Genomic DNA, 20,778 nt, shown 5'->3' with positions numbered 1-20,778 from the left:
TCTGACACCTTTTCTTAAGGATTTGAAATGGAAAGGTAACATTTGGAGCTGGTCAAGCTAGAACACAACTGTTTTGATGTTGTAAGTGGCTGAGCATATTAGCTGAACATTTAGTGGTTTACTTAGTTTACACAGGCATACTCAGTTATAAAGAAAATTCATACTTTCTTTTTCTTAAAATGTTAAAACCAGTAATGCTTAAAACGTCAGTATCATGCAAATTTTTTTAGAATGTAAAGCCTTTCAAAATACTTAAAGGTAATTACTGAAATTCTAAATTACTCAAAATTTCCTTTCCATTTAACATTAGAAATAATAACCTTAAAGAAATTACAATGATACAAGATATTTAGAATAATCACTTAAGTTCTATATTGCCCTAGTTTACTCTTTCTTTAAACATTAAGACCAATAATGTTAAAAATTTAAAATCATCCAAGGTATTCTTTCTAAATCAAATAAGCTTAAGTTCATAAACGCTTTCACGTTAGTGCACCGTAACTGGCCACAGGGATACAGACATGTGAATGACTTAGTTAGTTCAACCAATCCAGTTGTCATAAAACCAATGTTATGGTAGTTACAGAAGAACCTGTAACAAATTTAATTACAATTCAGTGAAGCATAACATGCACTGATGCGGGTACACCCAAGTCAACCTGTCTTCAGTAGCAAATACGTCAATACACGGCTTACCTTAATGTAGACCCAGGATAAAGATAAACTCTGCAAATGGCAGATTACAACGATCAGTCTTAACAGACTTTACATTCACTCTACCTGCTGAACATGAGGCAGTTTTGATTAAAACAGGTAAACTTTGGTGGGATTGATTGACAGTTTTCTAATCACAGACATTAACTAACTTCCTTACATGCAAATTTTGACCTGTGGAACCTGAGAAGTATCCACAATTGCAAAGTGTCCTGAAACTAAAATCACTTCTCTAGAATATCAAGCACATAGTTCAACATGATTTACACACCCCGGAAGGCCTACAACACAAAGTTATCCGATTAACCACACATACATGGAAATTTGCAGAACACAGCCAGGGTACAATTTTGTGGCACTACAGTCACTCTTCGATTAAACATCCAATGTGATGTGTCACAGAGGAAATAGGAAAAATGTTCCCGAGTCTTGCTAACTGGAAACAGTTTAATTTACAGGATGAACCTGCACATGACCAGAGTCAATCACAGATGATCGAATTACTGTTCGAGCCAAGGTAAAGACCCAGTTCAAATTCCAAACTGAATGCCAATGTTCACCAAAATCAGTCAGAATGTGAGGCACTAGTTCTGATGTGATGTGCTCCCCACCATCCACTGACTAAACAGCAACCTCCTTTCCGTGACCTATCCGTAGCAGCCCCAAAATTGGCAAGGATGGATGCTAACTGCTGGATGCTGTAATTGGTCATGGTACCTGTACTTGGTGACAACTACACAAACCTATTAAACGCATCTACAGTGACAAACACATATTGGTTGCCATCCTTTGTGTGTGGAAGTGGAATGAGATAATCTATGAAAAATTTATCCATTGGTTTAAATTCTTTGGTGGAACACAAAAGTCCTTTCTTTACACCCGTATCCGGCTTCACTAATTTACAGTTCTTGCAGTTCGATACCAAACCCTTGATCTTGGGGACCTTTCCTTTCCATGTTAGCTGTTCCTTTATTTTCATTTTGGTATTTTGAACACTTAAATGCTCTCCACACAACAATTGATGGAAGTAAGTGAAAACAGCAGACACCAGTTTTCACAGTACCCAAATCTTCAACCTGTTGTCGTACTTAGTACGGTAACACAACAGCTGCTTCTGCAAGGAATAACCTTTCACCTCATGCTCTCCCTTCAATTGTTTGATAATTGGATTTAAGTCCTGGTTTCTACACTGTTCCTCCCCCAAATCTCCAAACAGCTCAGAAATCTTGGTTAAAATAGCTGCTGCCACTACTCCCCTTGGATGCTCTACCACAGCTTCCGCAGGAGGGGGGCTGAAATAATCTTACTCGAAACTTCCTTAACAACATACTTGAACATACGACTTGGGACATCAACTACCTGATTTTGGGTGTCTGTAATATGTTCTACATCGAACTGAAAGGCTGAAATGCCAACCACCCAGCAGGCTACTCTCCCAGTCTTACGTGGCAGTGCCAGGACCCAACTAAAGGCTTAGTTATCCCTTTCTAAATGGGATCTTCTGTGTTACAGATAAAACCTAAACTTCTCTAAGGCATACAAAACTGCCAGTGCTTCAAGCTTGTTCACAGAGCAATGAGTCTCGGGTCCTGATAACGTCCTTGAGGTATCAAGAACACCTGTGGCGCCAGATTTAGATATGTAAGTTTGTATGATAAATGGCAAATTGAAATTAGGAATACCCAACACAGGGGTATTACTCGAGGCACATTTTAATGCATCAAATGCTGCTTGCTGGGATTCTCCACATTTGAACCTCTTGCCCTTCCTATGAAGTCTGTTCAGGGGAGCAGCAGTTTGTGCTAAGTTGGGTAGAAATTTCTTACAAAAATTTACCATTCCAATTAAATGAGCTGTGTCTTTCTTGTTCTGTGGTCTAGGGAACTTATAAATTGCCTTGGATCTAGCTAGGTCAGCCTTCACCCTTTGGCAGACACAACATGCCCTAGGAAAGAAATCTCATCGTCAACTCAGCTCATAACTTACCTGAGGTGTTCTAGATGCTTTTGGAAGTCCGAACTATGTACCACTATGTCACCCAGATGACTGAAAACACATTTAAACCTGAGATCTCCTAATACCAAATCCTATAAACAGGATGGCACTAAGGCTGCTGTAACCAAGCTGAAAGGTACCCAATTAAACTGAGAGAGATTATAATCAGTGTAAAATGCTGTTAACGGCTTATACTGTTCATCTAAAGGTACAATATGTGATCAAAAGTATCCAGACACCCACAAAAACATAAGTTTTTCATATTAGGTGCATTGTGCTGCCACCTACTGCCAGGTACTCCATATCAGCGACCTAAATAGTCATTAGACATCGTGAGAGAGCAGAATGGGGTGCTCCACGAAACTCACAGTTGAAGAGGTTCATAATAGGCAGACATCTATCCAGACCATCAGGCAGGAATTCCAAACTGTATAAGGATCCACTGCAAGTACTATGACAGTTAGGCAGGAGCTGAGAAAATTTGGATTTCATGGTCAAGCGGCTGCTCATAAGCCACACATCACGCCGGTAAATGCCAAACGACGCCTCGCTTGGTGTAAGGAGTGTAAACATTGGACAATTGAACAATGGAGAAACGTGGTGTGGGGAAACAAATCATGGTACACAATGTGGCAATCCGATGGCAGGGTGTGGGTGTGGCGAATGCCCAGTGAACGTCATCTGCCAGCATGTGTAGTGCGAACAGTAAAATTTGGAGGCGATGGTTTTATGGTGTGGTGGTGTTTTTCGTGGAGGGGGCTTGCACCCCTTGTTGTTTTGCATGGCACTATTACAGCACAGTCCTACATTGATGTTTTAAGCACCTTCTTGCTACCCACTGCTGAAGATCAATTCGGGGTTGGCAATTGCATCTTTCAACATGATCGAGCACCTGTTCATAGTGCATGGCCTGTGTCGGGTGGTTACACAACAATAACATCCCTGTAATGGACTGGCCTGGAACACGGACTTCATGCCAGGCCTCATCGACCGAGATTGATACCTCTCCTCAGTGCAGCACTCAATGAAGAATGGGCTGCCATTCCTTCCAGTACCTGACTGAACATATGTCTGTGAGAGTGGAAGCTGCTCTCAAGGCTAAGGGTGGGCCAGCATCATATTGAATTCCAGCATTACCAATGGAGGGCGCCATGAACTTGTAAGTCATTTTCAGCCAGGTGTGTGGCTGATCCTAGTCGGGTGGCAAATGCTGAACTTCTAAAGGATTTTCTTTAGTTTGAACCTGTCCCACCACGAGTCCTGGTGAGGAAAAAATGGAACCCTCTTCTCAGATGGAAATTTAAAGTACAACACCCATGGGAATAATCCAGACAATACTGGGTTTCTTTTAAAACATCACATCCCAATATCACTCAGATGGAAAATCCCCCCCCCCCCCCCCCCCCCCCCAATAGAAGTTCAGTTGCCCAAGAAAACTTGCAGATATTAAGTTTACAATGTACCCGACCAACCACCTTCAACCTTTCAGCCGATACAGATCTGCATGCCTCATTTTTTTTCCACGCAAGTCCCACAAATCTGCCATTTTTGTTTTGTTTTTTATACCAATCTAAATCAATTGAGGAAGTGGTACTATCCAAATCTGTCAGTATGCCCATCAGTTCCCACCCCACTGTGGCACATATGAATGGGAGCTGTGTGGGATTATCAGCACAAACCCTGCAACATCCCCACAAAGGCTGGCAAGAAGTGAACCCAGAGGGAACGCCCTGGCGTCAGCTGCTAGTCCGCTCCACACAGAGCTGCCCGCAATCCTTAACTAGATGCTGCGAGCCCCCACATTCAAAACACTTATGTTGTGGGTACCTCTACGTACTAGAATTCAATACATTTCCTGGCATTCCTATAGTTTCCCTTCTGGGAGGTGTCACTTACCGATACTTGTCATTGCCTCAACTAACATTTTCCACTGTAGTAACCATCTTATCAGGGTCTGAAAAGGTGCATGGCTTATTCAAGAACATGAGACAAGATCGATCCTAGGGTCTCTTCCCCTCCACAATATTTGTAATGTCCTCAGCTTCAGTCTCATCTACACAGAGTGCTAGCTTTGCCCATCATACTTGCTCAACACAATCCCCCAAGAATCCATTTGTGTTTTGTTCCCTGTAATAACACCCATCTATTAATTCATTTATTCTACGTGAGCCTAAACATTCCACCAAGATTCTCCTATGAAAAACCTGGAGAGATTCACCCTCCTGTAATACTTCAGCAATCGCACTACGCAATTGACCTTCCACCAATGAATATGTCATCTGGAATATCAGCCTATGGTGTACTGACAACACATTGGCCTGCTCCTGGAATCTGTACATTAACCACAACACTTCGGTTACGTTGCCAGTAGAACCAAACGATAATGTGCAGATACCCTGGATGAGTGGGAGGAGGGGATTTGGCAGTCTGCCAAATTGATTCAACATATTTACTTACAGGTTATCTTCCCCAATCTCATTACACGCATTACCCCCTTGTACTTCACCCTCCTCAGATATAGTAAGAAGGGACAATTGCCGTTGCATAGACAAGGCTTGATCTTGCAACTTAGATATAACTTCCATGTTCTTAACATCCTCATTTACTGAATAGACATCATTAATGCTATTGACCACATTATATGCCCGAGCGTGCAGTCGCGTGAACTGGATGCAAGAAGGGGATGAGCCCTCCTGAATGACAGCGAGCAGTGACAAACATGTAGCACATGCGGCACTTACCTCCCCGACTACCTGCAAGGTGATGTTTACAGGCTTGTCCAATACCCTACACAGCTGCTGGCATAGTTCCACAGTCATGGCCTCCTTGGATACCTTTGTAATCTTGAGCTTGTACTGCAACCAATCCTTGTATAAATATTACAGCCCCAGAACACCTCATGATTTCACATTAAACCAAAGCTGAAACCACAAAAACAGTTAACAGAATGAGAATACAACAAAACACTTCCTCACAGTTCTAATACAATGTGGCTAAAATGCACCAATGTACACTTGTATACAACTTCGTAATAATGCTCTGTGCTAACGTTTGATACCTTCTCTTAAGGATTCGAAAGGTAAAGGTAGCATTTGGAGCTGGTCAAGCTTGAACACAACACTTGTGGTGTGGTATGTGGCTGAGCACAGTAGCTGAATCTGTATTGGTTTACTTAGTTTACATAGGTATACAGAAATTCATTCTTTCTTTTGCTTAAAACATTAAAATAAGTAATGCTTAAAACATTAATATCTTGCAATTTTTTTAGAATGTAAAACCTTTCAAAATATTTAAAGGTAATTACTGAAATTCTAAATTATCCAAAATTTCATTAACCCTTCAACGTTAGAATCAATAACGTTTAAAAAAATTACAATGGTACAAGGTATTTAGAATAATCACTGAAGTTCTAGTTTTCCCTGGTTACCCTTTTCTTTAAACATTAAAATCAATAATTTTAAAAATTTAAAATCATCCAAGGTATTCTTTCTAAATCAAATAATCTCAAGGTCAGAAGCTCTTCCACATTAGTGCACTGTAACTGGCCATAGGGGTACTGACTTATGAATGACTTTACACCAGTTCAACCAAGCTGGTTGTCAGAAAACCAACATTACAGTAGTTACGGAAGAAGCAACAACAAATTTAATTACAATTCAGTGAAGCATAACATGCACTAATGTGGGTCACACAAATCAACTTTCTTCAGTACAGTACACGCATCAGTACATGGCATGCTTTACTACAGTCCCAGGCTAAGGACAAACTTTGTGTATGACATATCACTATCAGTCTTAACAAACATTACATTCACCCTGCCTGTTGAACACAAGGCAGTTTGGATCAATACAGTTAAACTTTTGTGGGATTGATTGACTGTTTTGTAATTACAGGAATTAATTAACACCCTTACATGCAAATATTGACCTATGGAACCTGAGAACATGTATCCACAATCACAAATTGCCCTGAAACTGACATCACTTCTCTAGAATATAATCCACATAGTTCAACATGTTTTACACAGCCTGGAAGGCCTACACCAGAAAGGCATATGATTAACCACACATACATGGACATTTGCAGAAGTGCAAACCAAAACTTATTCAGTGGTATCAACATCATAGAAAAACTGATGGCAAAGTTGTTAACACTACAAAAAACACATGAAGCGTATATAGCCAGAAATAGACCTACTCGTACAGACAGTAGTGGCAATATACTGTGGCATGTTTTCTCATTGAGAAGTGCATAGTTGTACAAAGCAGTATGGCATTAGGCCGAAGTCAACAGTGCCAAAATGAATAAAGAATAAAGAACAAAGAACTTAGAAACGTGCAAGCAAGTGGTGTTTCCTGAAAATCCAGGCATGAAACACCACAATTAAAATCATCATCTTTTTTAAGGAACTGTTTTAGCAGCTAGAAAGAAAGTCAGTTTGTAAATATCTCTCTTTACAAAACACTGATGATGTTTTATTTCAATAAAACAATACACTTTCAGTGACAGAATCACGTATTTTATGACAGCTGGAAAGACAGGTGTAAAATACCTCCAATAACTATAAAGCAACTGTGGACAGTGTGGCCACAAAGATGAACAATTCCTGTGTTATGCTTCTATGGCAAACCCTTTTTTGCCTCCACCCCCACCCTGACGGCAGGCAGTTTTTACACCCACAATATATCTTTCCATATGGTAAGTAGTATTTGTACAAAGTTTGGTTGAAATTAGTCTGATGGTTTAGTGGGAGTTGTCAAATATACATGCATGCATACATACATATGTACAATTATTTTTATAATATATATAGAATCTGACATAAGAATTAAATATTTTGCTGCTAAAGCTAATAGTAAATGGTATTATTGTGTTTGTTTCAGGACCACTGTTCCAAGTGCAGCCGTCATTTCGCAGTGTTCCAATAGAACAGCGAGCAAGTCAGCAGGTGCCGATATGTATGGCCCCCATGCTGCTGGCCTCGAAGCTCGATAAGATACAGCATCACAGCCTGCTGGCCGCTGCAACGCTGCTGGGTGGCGTGCCTGTCTTCCTCTTCCTGCTTGCAAGGGTGGGTAGCTGCATGCCTTGCCTTCAGAATTCTTTGAAATCTTTTCTGTGGCTCTGTGAGGTACACTTCCAAGTACCTGGACTCATTGTAGGCTCTCTCCCTCCCCCCCCCCCCCCCCCCTCCCCTCCCCGTTTATCTGTGCTGTGATTCTTTTTCAAATAAGAGTGTACCTTGGTGCATTGTAGCATTTGCTTTGTGTTTGCTATATGCTGAAGCAGTCGTCAAAGAATATGTACTTGCTTGATTTGCTTCACAAAATTTGTTATTGAATTGTAGCATGTTTCTAAAGCAGGCTTTCAATTTTCTTTAGCTTAAAAGATACTCTGTCATCTGTTGAGAGTCTGATATTGTGCTGTGGAGAGAAATGTGATTTGCAGATAAAATGGATATTTCTAGGTATGAAAAAAATTTGAAAATTCTGAAATCCAGCTGCAGAGCTCACCAGTTTGAATATGAATTGCAGATGGGAGAAAAATGTGCAGAATGTCAAATGAGACTGCATTCCAAAAAGCTGGACTGTCAAACTAAAATCAAAGATTATCATACAGAGCAAATTCCCTGTGGTTACTGGTGTCAGAGAGACACCTGTTTTAGATCATACTAAAGACCAGGCGCGGCTCGTAATTAAAGGCTCTGAGGCGGAGCCGTCCCAAAATATATGTTAAAGTAAATTTCGCAAGAACATATTACAAAATTTAAATTATCAGGAAGAATTTCGCACATTTCCCATTCCGATTAAAATAACGACGGTCAACGTTTTTGGAACTGTTTGTATCGATAGATGTTTTCGGAACGGTTAGTAGTGCTTAGGCTGCGCCTTGGAACGTCTTTATGGGCGCTCTTTATGGGCGACCCGAAGGCTCAGAGCTTGCAGCCTAAGGGTGTCATACCAACCACCACACGTTTTTCACGTTCCACTATCTATGTAATAAAGGAATGCAGAGTGGCCGAAACTTCGCTATCCAATCTCTGTCTCTGCACATCTCTACTACGCTTCGATGCGTCATTAATCGAAGTTTAGTATTATTGTTTTGATAATGTTTTACATTGTTGTTTTGTTTCTACCATTGGCTATTTTATCCACATTTAGAATAAGTTTGCAAATATCCCGCCAGAGTGCACTAGACTACCGTAACTACAGGCTCTCTAACCGTAACAACAGTACTGCCATCTAGTGAGAGTTTCATAAGTGATTAGAGGACAAAGCGCGCGAAATTTGTCCCGTGACTTTACTTTCCCTTCTTGCTGATGCTGACTGCTTTTGTTGATATCGTGTGATATTAGCAAGTTTCTTTTTCGGAGTGTATTTTGCAAGATTTTAGTGAGTTTTACTTGCTTGTGAAACCAGCGCAATATGAATTCAGTGTGCAATTCAATAGGTAAAAACTTGGAACACGACCATAGGATGCAAGTGAAAGAACTTTGTGCACCCAGACCCGATCTAACGATCAATCAAGAACAGAAACAGTGCAAATCTAGGCAAGGATACAACCGCAGTTTTAATAGAGCAATGTACGATGCAGCCGAGTGGTTGTGTGGTTGTGAAGTGAAAAATGCATTTTTCTGTTTCACCTGTCTTCGTACAAATAGTACTGACAGTGCCTGGACTGAAACTGGTATCACTGACTTAAAGAATTTTCACGCAAAGGTGAAAAAACATAATTCCAGCGAAAAACATTTAACTTCGAGCTTTGGAGGTAAACTACAATAAACGCCTTAAGTTTAGAACTGAAAACACCAAAAATATTAAGCAGCCGCAAAGTTAACATTCATCGCATTAAAGATCTCTCCGAAACGCGTCTTTTCATATGATTTGCTGCAAAGTGTCAGAAAATGTAATGATGATGTATAAAAACACTAACCAAAGATTTTAACTCGAAGTTAGCCTCTAATGATATTTAATAAATACCTGATTATAGAAGACACAGTACGTAAAATTATGGGTAGAGAGTGATCTGCCCACCCCCCTCCCCCTGAATTCTTAGTTGTTTATGTCAGACTAATCTGTAACGTAACCAGAGGTCTATATTCGCTCCGATTGATAAATGCCGCAGCCTTCCCCAGTATAGAAACCACGAGCCGCGTCTGCTAAAGACTGAAGCACCCTGGTGTGAAAGAAGTAACGCAGTAACAGGAGAACCCAACAAAAATGTTAAGAGTCATAGGAAAGCAAGCTTAGCTTATTTTTTGAAATTATTAGAGCACTAAATAATGAAGTAAAAGAGCTTATTGCCTGTTTGGAAAATTTAGCAATTTCTGAAGAGATTGACATCCTTTACATATCTGAACACTTCAGAACCATGGGTTAGAGAAGTTAAATTTAAAAGATTACACTCTATTGTCTTATACATGCAGTACCATTTTGGAAAAAGGAGGAGTTGTTGCATATAGGAAGGCAGACCCCAAGTCCAAAATAATCGAAATGTGTAGATTTTGTAGTGATCAGCACATAGAAGTGAGTGCTTTGGGGTTTATACTGAAAAATAGTTTACTTTTAATTGTAACTGTGTATGGATTCCTTACTAAGCTACTTGGCCTCAGCAGCCTGAGATTGTAGTCGTGTGTGTGTGTGTGTTTTCTATCTCTGCCAAAGGCCTTGTTGGCTGAAAGCTCATTTTCTGACAGTCTTTTTTTCTGCCTGTTGCTGACTCAGCATCTCTGCTATATGGTGAGTAGTGACTATCCTTTTTTATTATTTTTACATTCCATCATGGATTTTCCGTCGTCGAATTTTACTAAGCTACCTGTCGGACAACAGCAGGCAGTTAATTGTCTGTGGCGATTTCTGTATAGATTTTCTGAAGGATTCTAATAGGAAAAATGATCTGAAAACCTTATTTGATTCCTACAGTTTCATCTCAGTAATTAACTTTCCGACATGAATAAAGGCAATAGAACTCTGATAACCCAAAGCAAAAGAATGACTGTATACCCAGTAACAAATTCCCTCTGATAATGGTGCACAGCTAGTTAGGGTAAGTAAAATAATCACTTATAGTTCAGGTTCCCCTCAGTGGGAATCGTTTAGAATAAGTAACAACTCCAGGACTTACACTTTTAAGAATAGTTGGACTGAAATTTACAGTGGACAGAATGCTGACACAAAATTCGATATATTCCTTGGTAAATTCTTATTGTTATTTGAAAATAGCTTTCCTCATAAAACATTGAGAATGGACATTAAACATCTGTGTAAAAAGGCCATGAATCTCTAGAGGGATTAAAGTATCTGTTGGCAGCAATAAGTAAAGATCTTGCAATAGTTGTACAACAGAAAAACTGCACAAAATTAATGAGAAAAGTTTTCGAGAAATTGAGAAATGTACATTTTATGTCAAAAATCAGTAATCCTGACAACAGATCACGTGCCTTATGTGGGATACCAAAGCTGCATATTTGTTGAAGGATATTGTAATGGTTCTATCTCAGCTGTTGTTTACGGATATTTACTTCATTTAATTTAACAGGATTGGCCAACTTTGACCTTAGGAGACATTTTCATGTGCTTTAGGTACCAACCTGTTGTAATATATCGAGTTATTTAGCAGTGCATGTGACAGTTCTGAAAGCTAGCACGTATACATAAAAGTGTAAGTGTGCTGAATACAGCAGTAGTCATACTAGAAATAATCATCATATTCTTAGACACAGCATGTATTAAGTTTTGTAGTTAAAATTGGCCAATTATGTGAAATTAAATAAAGTAAACATGTGTAAACAATAACAAAGGTGGAACCATTACAGTGACCTTCAGACTTTAGTCAACATTGATGTAATGAAATGAGAGATGGAACCAGAGGTTTCAGAACAGGATAGCATCACTATAAATTTAAATGTATAAGTTACAGCTGTGTTTAATAATCATTTCTTAAATATAGCAAAAAGTGTAGGTACAAGTTGTTCAAGAGAAAAAACATTGTGTTTGAAAAACACTTTTATTAGTTGTACTTACCCAAAGTTAATAAGAAAGGACCAATTTATCCCCTAAATCTATGTAATAGCCACATTTACAAAAGAGATACAATTACAGTACTCTGGAGTAGTATCTCAAGTGAGTGACAGTAATATACTTAATAAATAACAGTTTGGATTTCAGAAGAGTTACTCAACTAAGAATGACATTTTATGCTCACTCACCAAATTTTACAAGCATTAAATAACAAAATAAGAGTGTTTGGTATTTTATGTGACCTAATTAAGGCATTTGATTCTATTAATCACAATATCCTCCTCAATAATATGAGGTTTTATGGAACTGATGGCATATCTAACAAAAAGAATGCCTGAAGTTATACTTAATAATTCAGCCAATGGATCCAGGGGTCTTCTGACTGTGGGATATAAGTTATGGGGTTTCACAACTCTCAACTTTAGGTAAATGACTTTCGATCTAATCTAGAAAGTGTTCTGTTTGTAGATGAAAGTGTTGTTGTCTGCCCAGACATACATACTACAACAGACCAATTGGTAAATAATGCATTTAAAAGTAAAAGTGTTATTGAGTGGTTTTCAGGAAATGGTCTCTCTCTCTCTCAATTTTGAAAAGACAAAGCATATTCAGTTCTGCATGTTGAAAAGTACTACACCAGTGATTATCTGCATGCCCCTGTTGACGGTTGTCGAGATGGCGTGTAGGCAGAAGACTCAGTAACAACATGAAGGACAGCCTGAGTAGCATACAGCCAGTAAGGTGGTACTTGTATTTGCCTAGTAGCTATGACACAGGCACCCAGAATGTAAGATGTACAGCTTGTACGTGGGCAGACCAGTTCCTCATGCACAGATGATCAGTGTGCCACTCATCCTCAGACAGCCAAATTTAGTGGCAGCTTGTAGACACTTTATGATGGTTGCCTTCTTTTATTTCTTCGTTTGTTGTCCTCAGTGTTGACGTACTGTGCTGTGATACTGGCTGAAAAATGGGGTGTGGAAGTACAACACTGACTACTTTGAATAATGTAGCTGACAGGTGCACAGTTGCGTTTCACAGTAGTTTACTTTCACTGTTCACAACACCCCCAATAATACACAGTTATATATGTCCAGAGCACTATTGTTTTAACTTTCCATAAGCCTCATTAATAGTTTGCAGGCAAACCTACACATACTGCTACAATAGTTTACAAATGTTTATAATTAGTACAGAATTTATATTTGTTTATACATCAACAGTAGAATTTAAGTTACAAAACAATTACTGATTTCACCCTGTAACAAAAGTTACTAATTAGGAATACTCAAAATAAATTAGAAAATCAATTACATACATAAAACTAAGCACAAAATTAGATCTGGTGTTTAGCTACAAAATAGCAGGTCAGCAACTGGAAGCAGTTAATACCATAAATTATCTGGGAATATGCATTAGGAGTGATTTAAAATGGAATGATCATATAATGTTGATCGTCGGTAAAGCAGATGCCAGACTGAGATTCATTGGAAGAATCCTAAGGAAATGCAATCCGAAAACAAAGGAAGTAGGTTACAGTACGCTTATTCGCCCACTGCTTGAATACTGCTCAGCAGTGTGGGATCCGTACCAGATAGGGTTGATAGAAGATATAGAGAAGATCCAACGGAGAGCAGCGCGCTTCGTTACAGAATCATTTAGTAATCGCGAAAGCGTTACAGAGATGATAGATAAACTCCAGTGGAAGACTCTGCAGGAGAGATGCTCAGTAGCTCGGTACGGGCTTTTGTCAAAGTTTTGAGAACATACCTTCACCGAAGAGTCAAGCAGTATATTGCTCCCTCCTACGTATATCTCACGAAGAGACCATGAGGATAAAATCAGAGAGATTAGAGCCCACACAGAGGCATACCGACAATCCTTCTTTCCACGAACAATACGAGAATGGAATAGAAGGGAGAACCGATAGAGGTACTCAAGGTACCCTCCGCCACACACCGTCAGGTGGCTTGCGGAGTATGGATGTAGATGTAGATGTAGATATTCTTTAAAACCGAGGGCTAACCTTTCTCTTTTATGAAAATGCATATTATACTCACATATGTTAATGGTAAGTAGTTAAAAGTGAAAACCAAATTTAAGGAGGCAGATGGCAAAACAAGAGGGGAAGAAAAAATATCCCAGCTTGCTTCATCACAACTTGTTAAATTCACGAGAGCATCCTGCAATTTAATATAGATGGTCTTCTGTCAGTATCTGTAATGCAGATGGCATGGCCGGACAGTGAGAATGAGCCTGCGGATGATGGAGATTTTATATAGATGGTGACATTCTTCCCACCCCCACCCCCAGTCTCACCCCCACCCCTACATCTCTAGACCCCCATCCCTACTGGTGACCGAATGTCAGTGTTCTCATCTGCTCTAATGTTCAACATCAGGGTTTCAGAGTGTTCCTTTATGTGAAATTTGTATCCTGAAAATTTGTATCCTGAAATTTGTATCCTGAAAGGTGTTATGACATCTCTTTGTGAAGTTATGTTACATTTATTTCACAATTTTGTCAAGGTGCTGAATCAGTTGTGTTTGTTTGGCTTCCCTCCTTCATAGTCTGACGAGAGGAGTCCACAACTTGTCTGTACTTTGGGCCATCCATGTTTACATTCAGCTACGAGATCACTGTCTAGCCAGCAGATGTGCCCCATGTAGTCATCTCCATTTGTTCTGAAAAAAAATTTTTTTCCTGCTCTTTCTTATATCCTACTGTACAACAATATGTAAAAGGTGATGGATATGGATTGCTACTTCTCAATTGAATTATGAAAAAAAGGGAAAAAGGCTTGTAAAAGGTCTGCATGTAGCCATATTTATATACGTATGTGTAATACAAATGTAAAATGACAGCATCTACATCATCACAATTAATCATAAAATGTGGAATACAAAACTGTCTAACAAACTAACCCTTTTTATTAATCCTTCTGCCAGACAGAAAATATGATTGAGATTTATTACATTAAGAGGAATAGTAATAATAATATAATAGTAGTAATAATAATAATAATAATAAATGATGATGATGATGATGATGATGATGATCAGCTCTCACTTTGGTGCAGGTGGTGGAGCTAACACTTGTTGAGGAGGTGCAGGCCCAGGCACTGTTGCTGTTTCTCAGGGTGGCACAGGGAGACTGCGAGCTCTTCACACAGTTTGTGGGGCAAGAGAGCTACAAACTACTTCTGAAGATTCTCAGATCATCTCGATGCAGTGCTGGACCTTACCTGTTGAAGGTAAATTTGTTGTAACAAACTATGGATTGTAAATTAATGGGTATTATTTGATAAATATGCACATGGATGTTGAAAATTTAATCAGTTAAGGTACTGTACAGGGACTTGCAGAATACAGACATAGATGTAGATATAAAAAAGTGCAGTATTTCACTCACTTTGGTGTCATTAATCATTTCTCTTTGCACTGTGCAAAATGGATGAGTCTGGCAAAAGGGGGAGGGGGGGGGAGACCTGATCCCCATTCCAGAGAGAAAATAACATGCTGCGTTCTTCTTACTGTGAAATCATTGAACCATTCCAAATTTTGTTTGATGCCTCAGTTGTACACAGTTTTGTTAATAATTCTACATGTGGTAATAAGTCAAATGTTTTTTGGAAGTTCAGAATACTGCATCTACATCTATATACATACTCTGCAAGCCACCGTATGGTGCATGGCAGAGACTGCCTTGTACCAGTACTAGTGATTTCCTTTCATTTTCCGCTCACAAATGGAGTGAGGGACAAAAGACTGTCTACATGCCTCTGTACAAGCCTTGATTTCTCTTACTTTGTCTTTGTGGTCCTTATACAAAAGATACATTATTGGCAGTAGAGTTCTTTTGCAGTTAGCTTCAGTGCTAGTTATCTAAATTTTCTCAGTAGTGTTTTGTGAAATGAACTTCATGTTCCCTCCAGTTATTTTCATTTAAGTTCATGAATCATCCCAGTAATATTTGTGTGTAACTCAACCTGCTGGGGATCCCAAGCACTGGAGCACTACTCAAGAATGTGTCACACTAGTGTTATATATGTAGTCTCCCAGTAAACTGAAATTGACCATTCACCTTCCCTACTACCATCCTTAAATCCTTGTTCCATTTCATATAGCTTTGCAGCTTTATACCTAGAAATTTAACTGATGTGACTTTGTAAAACAACACACAGGATTGTTTCTCCCACTCATCTATGTTAACTTACATTTTTCTGCATTCAGGGCAAACTGCCATTCATCACACTAACTAGAAATTTTGTGTGTCATCTTGTATCCCCGTAAGTCACTCAATGATGACACCTTCCCCTACACCACAGCATTACCAGTTAACAGATGCAGATTGATGCTGTCCATCAGATCTTTTGTATGTATAGGGAACAAGAGCAAGAGCAGTCCTATCACTCTTACCTGGGGCACTTGTGGTGCTACTTTGTCTCTGATGACCACTCGCCATTGAGGTCAACATTTGGATTCTGTTACTTGAGAAGTCTTCAAGACACTCGTGTATCAGGAAACCTAATCCATATGTTTGAACTTTCATTAACAGTCTGTCATGGTGACCACGTGAAATACTTTCTGGAAATTTAGGAATATGTAATCTGCCTTTTATCCTTCATTCATGGTTTTCAGGCTGTCACGTGAGAAAAGGGCAAACAGAGTTTCACACAAGTGATGCTTTCTAAATCCATGCTGATTTGTGGATGGAAGCTGTTATGTCTTAAGGAAGTTTATTGTATTCAAACTCAGAATATCTTCAAGATAACTGCAACAAAGCAATATTAAGGATTTTTAATTTTGCAGATCCATTGTTTTGCTATTGTTATATATAGGAGTCTACCTGCCTGTCTAAATCCATGTCTATCATTAGTCAAATTAATTTCTGAATGCAACCAGTTAAAATGGTAAACTTTACATACGCTGATCACATCAGTCATGCTAGATCTGATTAACATCAACATTATCGCTGACACAATGATGCTTTTGTTGTTGTTATTGTTTACATTGTGCCACTTTGCTACTCATTCACAACACTGATTTCCTTGCTCCCACAACAAATAATTTCCAATAATACTGCTAGTGTAACAAGTATTAGTCATATAAAATAATGAAAATATGAATTTCAACCACAGATTACAAAAGACACCACACTACAACATTAATTAATTAAGTTACATACCCTGGTTCGATTACTTCACCTTCCTTCACCAACAGCTTTCGAATTACATGCATGGTCTTTGCCTTCAATTTTTGTTCTGTCGGTTTCTCTGCACCCACATTTAGGTTGCAAAATAGTAGCACACGACCTATAGAAATGAAAGATCCTTCCTCCACTGCCCATTTTAAAAGTTTTGCTGGTTTTCCAAGCGGGAACACAATTACGCCTTTTGCGCCCATGTTGACTGAATGTCTGCTTTGTTCTCATACTACCTCACACACTATTGGATGGCTCCTGTGGAACCGACGTACTGGTGACCAATCCGATGTTTTTTTCACGATGTTGCAAATTTTTGAGCGTAATTTGAATTTAACGACACAGCACAGTGTGTTCGTATGATGCTCATGAGGAAAAGGTGGAAGTTGAATTTTGTGGAACACACAGTTGAAGCATCGTGTGGTCAGCAGGAACATAAACCAGATTCAGAACATTGCTGAACAGAGTGTGAACATAATGTACGTTGTAGAGCAAGTGCAACAAATAGCAGTATGCAGCATATTTTTTTATTGTAATTCTTTTCAAAAGATGAAATGTAACCTGCTTTACACTTGGCCTGCTGTGTGAAAAGGCATATGTGCTCCACATAAGTATCAAGACTGTAACTACAAAACTCTCCATGTAAAGATGATGGTGTGAATCATCAAAACACATAGTGACTGATGCACAAAACTGTTTTACAATAATGAGTTCATGGTACTGAATTGAATTGGCTTTGTTTTGCGTTAAATACATCCCTCCACTATAATGCAGGATCCTCTGTACTGTGCAGGCTGTCCTGGATGCATGCTGTGACAAACCTGTGCTGGGTTATACCAGTGCTGCGAATGGGCCAACACGAGTGACGGTCCTGGCAAACACAGACGCAGTTGTTGTCAACTCATTCGTGCTGCGGGCTGTGGCGGGTGCGTGGGCAGCGTGGGGCCCTGCAGGGGCACTTGGCCTCTTGCTGCGAGCGCTGCACGTCCTGCTGAGGGACGACCACCCCTACCGGGAGTTCAACGCTGCGCAGATGAACCGCACCCACATTGTTGACAGTCTTCTTCTCTTTTGCAAGGTACAGAAATATAGTTTTTTCTTGTACTGTATTTCCTTACAAATGTTGACCTAAAATCGCACATTTTAAATTTCCCTACACACCTCACCCTAATTTTATTTCAGTTTTACTTTTTTGATGCAAGTTGTGTTTCACGAGAATGAAATAAACCGTATTAGTGATTACAATAAACATACCTGATGTTAAATCACACTGAAAATCAAATCTCATCAAATCAGTTTGTTCTGTCATTTAGATACAGATCTGATCATTGTCAGGTTTTATAACTTTCATTTTGACTTTGTTTAGGTGTTCATTATTTGTGAGTTTACAATAGAAGTTTTAAGTGCTTTCCACAAACGTGCCTTGAAGTGTATAATGGTAACATGTGCCTGGAGAGTTCATCGATATTAAGGTGGTGCACTTGCAAGCTGATTGTGAAAATGAGATGAAATCAGTTTTCTAACTTGACTACAAACTCAAAAAATACAAGCAACCAAACAAACATATTTGTTGTGGAGAAATACATTGTTTGCTGGGACAAATTACATAAACGCTAACAAATTTAGTCAGTGTAGTGCATAGTGTTAGCTTTCATGCAATAGTGATGTCCTTGACCTTTGTGTGACCATTGTTCTCTCTCTGACTTTGTTGCTGTAATACCCAGAATTGCTACATCATATTACTATGAGTAACTTGCAATATTACAGTAGATTTAACGTTTCATATATTTTTTTCATTACCACATCCAACAACTGCATCACATGTCCACTTTCAACATTGCATATCTCAACTAAAAATTTTCTGGTGAAATTTCAGCTTTAGTCTTTCTCATTGTGCATTCATTATTTGTATAACTATTCCTCAGAAGTCTGCACATCTCCAGGGCAGGCTAGCAATCCAAAGAACTTGTGAAGTTGCTGCAACTGCTGTCCAACACTGTGCAATTTCTGCTGTTTCTTTACTGTGGTGGTATCAAGTGGCGAAGTAATATCTGATCTCGAGCTAAGACTTCCAGTTATTCAATCACGCTCACCTTACTGTTTTAGCATATGTGCTAACTTCTTCTGATTAAACTTTGTTTCTTGAACTGCTGCAGTTACTGCTGTAATTTGAGAGTAAAAATCCAATGTCCAATTGCTTCAATATTCGGAACATCACAATTACATCCCCCCCCCCATGAACCATAGACCTTGCCGTTGATGGGGAGGCTTGCATGCCTCAGCAATACAGATAGCCGTACCGTAGGTGCAACCACAACGGAGGGGTATCTGTTGAGAGGCCAGACAAACGTGTGGTTCCTGAAGAGGGGCAGCAGCCTTTTCAGTAGTTGCAAGGGCAACAGTCTGGATGATTGACTGATCTGGCCTTGTAACAATAACCAAAACGGCCTTGCTGTGCTGGTACTGCAAACGGCTGAAAGCAAGGGGAAACTACAGCCGTAATTTTTCCCGAGGGCATGCAGCTTTACTGTATGATTAAATCATGGTGGCGTCCTCTTGGGTACAATATTCCGGAGGTAAAATAGTCCCCCATTCGGATCTCCGGGCGGGGACTACTCAAGAGGATGTCGTTATCAGGAGAAAGAAAACTGGCGTTCTACGGATCGGAGCGTGGAATGTCAGATCCCTTAATCGGGCAGGTAGGTTAGAAAATTTAAAAAGGGAAATGGATAGGTTGAAGTTAGATATAGTGGGAATTAGTGAAGTTCGGTGGCAGGAGGAACAAGACTTCTGGTCAGGTGACTACAGGGTTATAAACACAAAATCAAATAGGGGTAATGCAGGAGTAGGTTTAATAATGAATAGGAAAATAGGAATGCGGGTAAGCTACTACAAACAGCATAGTGAATGCATTATTGTGGCCAAGATAGATACGAAGCCCACACCTACTACAGTAGTACAAGTTTGTATGCCAACTAGCTCTGCAGATGACGAAGAAATTGAAGAAATGTATGATGAAATAAAAGAAATTATTAAGATTGTGAAGGGAGACGAAAATTTAATAGTCATGGGTGACTGGAATTCGAGTGTAGGAAAAGGGATAGAAGGAAACATAGTAGGTGAATATGGATTGGGGCTAAGAAATGAAAGAGGAAGCCGCCTGGTAGAATTTTGCACAGAGCACAACATAATCATAACTAACACTTGGTTTAAGAATCATGAAATAAGGTTGTATACATGGAAGAACCCTGGAGATACTAAAAGGTATCAGATAGATTATATAATGGTAAGACAGAGATTTAGGAACCAGGTTTTAAATTGTAAGACATTTCCAGGGGCAGATGTGGACTCTGACCACAATCTATTGGTTATGACCTGTAGATTAAAACTGAAGAAACTGCAAAAAGGTGGGAATTTAAGGAGATGGGACCTGGATAAACTGAAAGAACCAGAGGTTGTACAGAGATTCAGGGAGAGCATAAGGGAACAATTGACAGGAATGGGGGAAAGAAATACAGTAGAAGAAGAATGGATAGCTTTGAGGGACGAAGTAACGAAGGCAGCAGAGGATCAAGTAGGTAAAAAGACGAGGGCTAGTAGAAATCCTTGGGTAACAGAAGAAATATTGAATTTAATTGATGAAAGGAGAAAATATAAAAATGCAGTAAATGAAGCAGGCAAAAAGGAATACAAACGTCTCAAAAATGAGATCGACAGGAAGTGCAAAATGGCTAAGCAGGGATGGCTAGAGGACAAATGTAAGGATGTAGAGGCCTATCTCACTAGGGGTAAGATAGATACTGCCTACAGGAAAATTAAAGAGACCTTTGGAGATAAGAGAACGACT

General features: G+C 39.3%; 1 protein-coding gene across 1 annotated transcript in view; it reads left to right on the top strand.

Moving 5' to 3' along the window:
• The window catches only part of LOC126416782 (lysosomal-trafficking regulator), a 603,504-nt gene that overhangs the window by 302,068 nt on the left and 280,658 nt on the right, over nt 1-20,778 (top strand). Inside the window, exons 27-29 of the mRNA XM_050084644.1 lie at nt 7,593-7,780; nt 14,809-14,982; nt 17,725-18,009. Of these exons, the coding sequence (XP_049940601.1) occupies nt 7,593-7,780; nt 14,809-14,982; nt 17,725-18,009 (647 nt within the window). The remainder of the gene's footprint in view (nt 1-7,592; nt 7,781-14,808; nt 14,983-17,724; nt 18,010-20,778) is intronic.

This window comes from Schistocerca serialis, chromosome 8, assembly GCF_023864345.2.
Source record: "Schistocerca serialis cubense isolate TAMUIC-IGC-003099 chromosome 8, iqSchSeri2.2, whole genome shotgun sequence".
NCBI classification, from domain to species: Eukaryota; Metazoa; Arthropoda; class Insecta; order Orthoptera; family Acrididae; genus Schistocerca; species Schistocerca serialis.
Note: the sequence above shows the minus strand (reverse complement) of the source record. Positions and strands in the feature narration are given on the sequence as shown.